The sequence below is a fragment of the Cyprinodon variegatus genome, unplaced genomic scaffold, assembly GCF_000732505.1.
Source record: "Cyprinodon variegatus isolate N-32 unplaced genomic scaffold, C_variegatus-1.0 Scaffold467, whole genome shotgun sequence".
NCBI classification, from domain to species: Eukaryota; Metazoa; Chordata; class Actinopteri; order Cyprinodontiformes; family Cyprinodontidae; genus Cyprinodon; species Cyprinodon variegatus.
The window spans coordinates 400,896-403,649 of NW_015150920.1; the positions used below are offsets into that span (position 1 = coordinate 400,896).

General features: G+C 44.3%; 1 protein-coding gene across 1 annotated transcript in view; it reads right to left on the reverse strand.

Annotated features, from left to right (window-relative positions):
• LOC107094154 overlaps nucleotides 1–2,754 on the reverse strand; it is a 16,560-nt gene that overhangs the window by 6,528 nt on the left and 7,278 nt on the right. Inside the window, exons 5-10 of the mRNA XM_015389595.1 lie at nucleotides 1,765–1,819; nucleotides 1,548–1,628; nucleotides 1,416–1,470; nucleotides 1,225–1,345; nucleotides 1,058–1,136; nucleotides 472–662 (exon numbers count right to left, since the gene is read on the reverse strand). Of these exons, the coding sequence (XP_015245081.1) occupies nucleotides 472–662; nucleotides 1,058–1,136; nucleotides 1,225–1,345; nucleotides 1,416–1,470; nucleotides 1,548–1,628; nucleotides 1,765–1,819 (582 nt within the window). The remainder of the gene's footprint in view (nucleotides 1–471; nucleotides 663–1,057; nucleotides 1,137–1,224; nucleotides 1,346–1,415; nucleotides 1,471–1,547; nucleotides 1,629–1,764; nucleotides 1,820–2,754) is intronic.

Sequence of the window (2,754 nt, forward strand, 5' to 3'; positions counted from 1 at the left end):
GCCCTTGCCTCGCAACGCTGCCAGTTCTGTCAGTTCTATTCTATTCTTATTTCTTATTTCAACCGTTGCGTATATTAGCTGTGACATATGAATCACGATGCTATGACCAAAAAAAATTTGATTGACAGATGATCGTTGATATATGATTGGCTGAATTTAGGTGTTCAGGCTGACGTATAACTAACTGGCCTGCAGAAGATAATGAAAATATTTTATTAATGGATTTTTTTTTATTAAATAGAAATGTTCTAACTTTGGGACAATATGGTCTGATAAAGAGAACATTTATATGCATGTTAAAGCCAGAATGATCTGACATTTAAATATGACTTCCCTATGACTTTAAAAATAAATTAAAAATGAAAACATATGTAAAATATTTTACAATGTGAAAAATATAAATAAAAAAAAAATAAGATAACAGCAAAGTTGATCTAAAAAAAAACAACTCTTTTTGGGATTATTAAATTTCATTTCTGGATTGTTTTTCCCTCCAAATGTCCATTTCCAGGTGTGTTCTTTGCTTGTGAAAATGATGGATCAAATTGTGCTCCATATGTGAGACTGAGCAGCTGGCTGCCAGCTTCCATCCATCGCTGTGACTCTCCTGTTACCTTTGTGTTTTCTCTCTTCAGAGGCTTGAACTCCTTCAGACACGAGATCTGCAGACGGAAAGAGAGAAAGGAGCAGATTTATGTCCGGGCAGCTTTAAAGATGGCGGCCATTAAGGAAGGAGCGGGGTAGATGGAGTGGAGTCTAATGTGGGTGGAGCTCTTCTAAAACTAAGAAAAGCACTTGATTTACCCGTCTGTCTACATTCTAAGCATCACCACCATCAGACGAGGAGCATGAACCAGATCAACCAGACGGACGTCTGAACTGGGAGCTCCCTCTTCTGCAGGTAAAGCTCTCACTGCTGGAACTCCTCCTACGAGTTCTGGACCAGATGCTCAGACCTTCTACTCTAAGCCCCGCCCCCTTAGAGATGAGGGTCCATCAGAATCTGGAGAAAACTGGTTACAGAGTTTCATTAACAAAGATCATTAGCAGGTCCAACCTTTTCCAGGAGCTTAACCTCCACGTTTTTGGAGAACCGATCGATGGACTTTCTGACGGCTGCCGACTCCACCGTCTCCCTGGAAACCAGCAGACGGGTTGTGAGGAGACAATGGCTGCAGGTTTAGACCATGTGACCTCTGACGGGGTCGGTTCTGGGTAGTTTACCGGTACTGCTGGCAGAAATTCACAAAGGCGCTCAGAACCACTTCCAGCTGGGACCCCCCCTTGGCGGCGGGTTCGCCGTCTTCACCGTCGGATTCTCTAGGCTCTCTGGATGACGCGCTGTCTGAAACCCGATAGAAACAGCTCAGATGTTGGACTGGTCCTTCTCCAGAACTTTCTCAGCCTCCTCTAACCTGGTTCAGACTTGGTTCCCAAAGGAAGCCCTCTGGTCTTCTTCGGACCTGAGGTCTGGATCAAAGGAGACGTAAACATCCGGTCCTGCCGCCATGTTCAGGCTGAAAGCAGCGTCTGATTTGAGCTCCTACCAAGTCGCCGTCTTCATCGTTATCTTGGTCAGAGGATAGGGGCCTCCTGCGCTTCTTCTGGGCTCCGTCCGGCTCAGAGTCCTGGTTGGACCAACAGATGGAGAAACAACCTCAGATCAAGTCTACAAACTTATTTAAACCTGGAAAACAGACCATTGAAATTCCAGGATTTTTCCAGACCTCCTTAGAGAGGATCTCCAGCCGGTCAGACGCTCACCTTCTTAGCTGCTGATTGGCTCGCCCCCTCCATCAGCTGCCCGCCCACCGCCGGCCTGAATGGACAGAACGATTTCATCAGGATGATCAGGGGACGCGATAACTATAGATCTATAATGCATAGAGTGGAATATCTGAGGCGTTTGTTGTATTTCTGATAGAGGAGTCTAAGGTCAGCGTGGTTAACCCCTTAATCCCTGGATTTATACCCAGAGACACCAAACTAATGTTGATTTTTTTTCAATCAGATGCTGGATTAAATAGAGAAGACCATTTTCTAGAAGTTAATTTTTCCTTTTAGCTCAGGGTTCAGCAACCTGCGGCTCCAGAGCCGCATGCAGCTCTTTAGCGCCCCCTTGTGGCTCCCTGGAGCTTTTCCAAAATTTATGAAAATGTGATTTTTTTGGTTTGTTTATTTTAATGAAGTTTGCAGGATGTCATACAGATATTTATTATGTTTTCTAATGCTGTAAACATTTGTATAATAAATACATATAAATAATAATACGGTGCCGGCAAAAAAAGAGGAGGGGGTGTCTTGGACCTGGACCATGGATCCCAAAGGGAAACAAAGGAAGATACAGGGAACAGGGGATTCAAATAGACTGAATCATTTGCTTTCATTATCGATGTGGAAGGATTGCCTGCATTTTTCCTTTGTAATGAGAGGTTGTCAAATAATTAAAAAAATTTGAAAAGGCTTTTCCAGCCGAACACCAAGCTGGGAAGAGGAGAAAAAGTGTGATTACAGAATTCTGGATAAATTAGAGGAGAGCAAATATAGATTTAAGAAATGCATTGCATCTCCAAACTCCACTACTGCTGCTATTTTGGTTGCAAGGATGGAAACTGTCCACAGATCCAACAGTTACCCTGAAATCCCACATACTCCGTTTGCGCTCCGCTCCGCTCCAGACCGCCTGCGCAAAGCAAAGCCTACAGCCGCCACTGTGGTCCCCTCCGCTCCGCTCTGAGTTCCTTGGAGATCGTA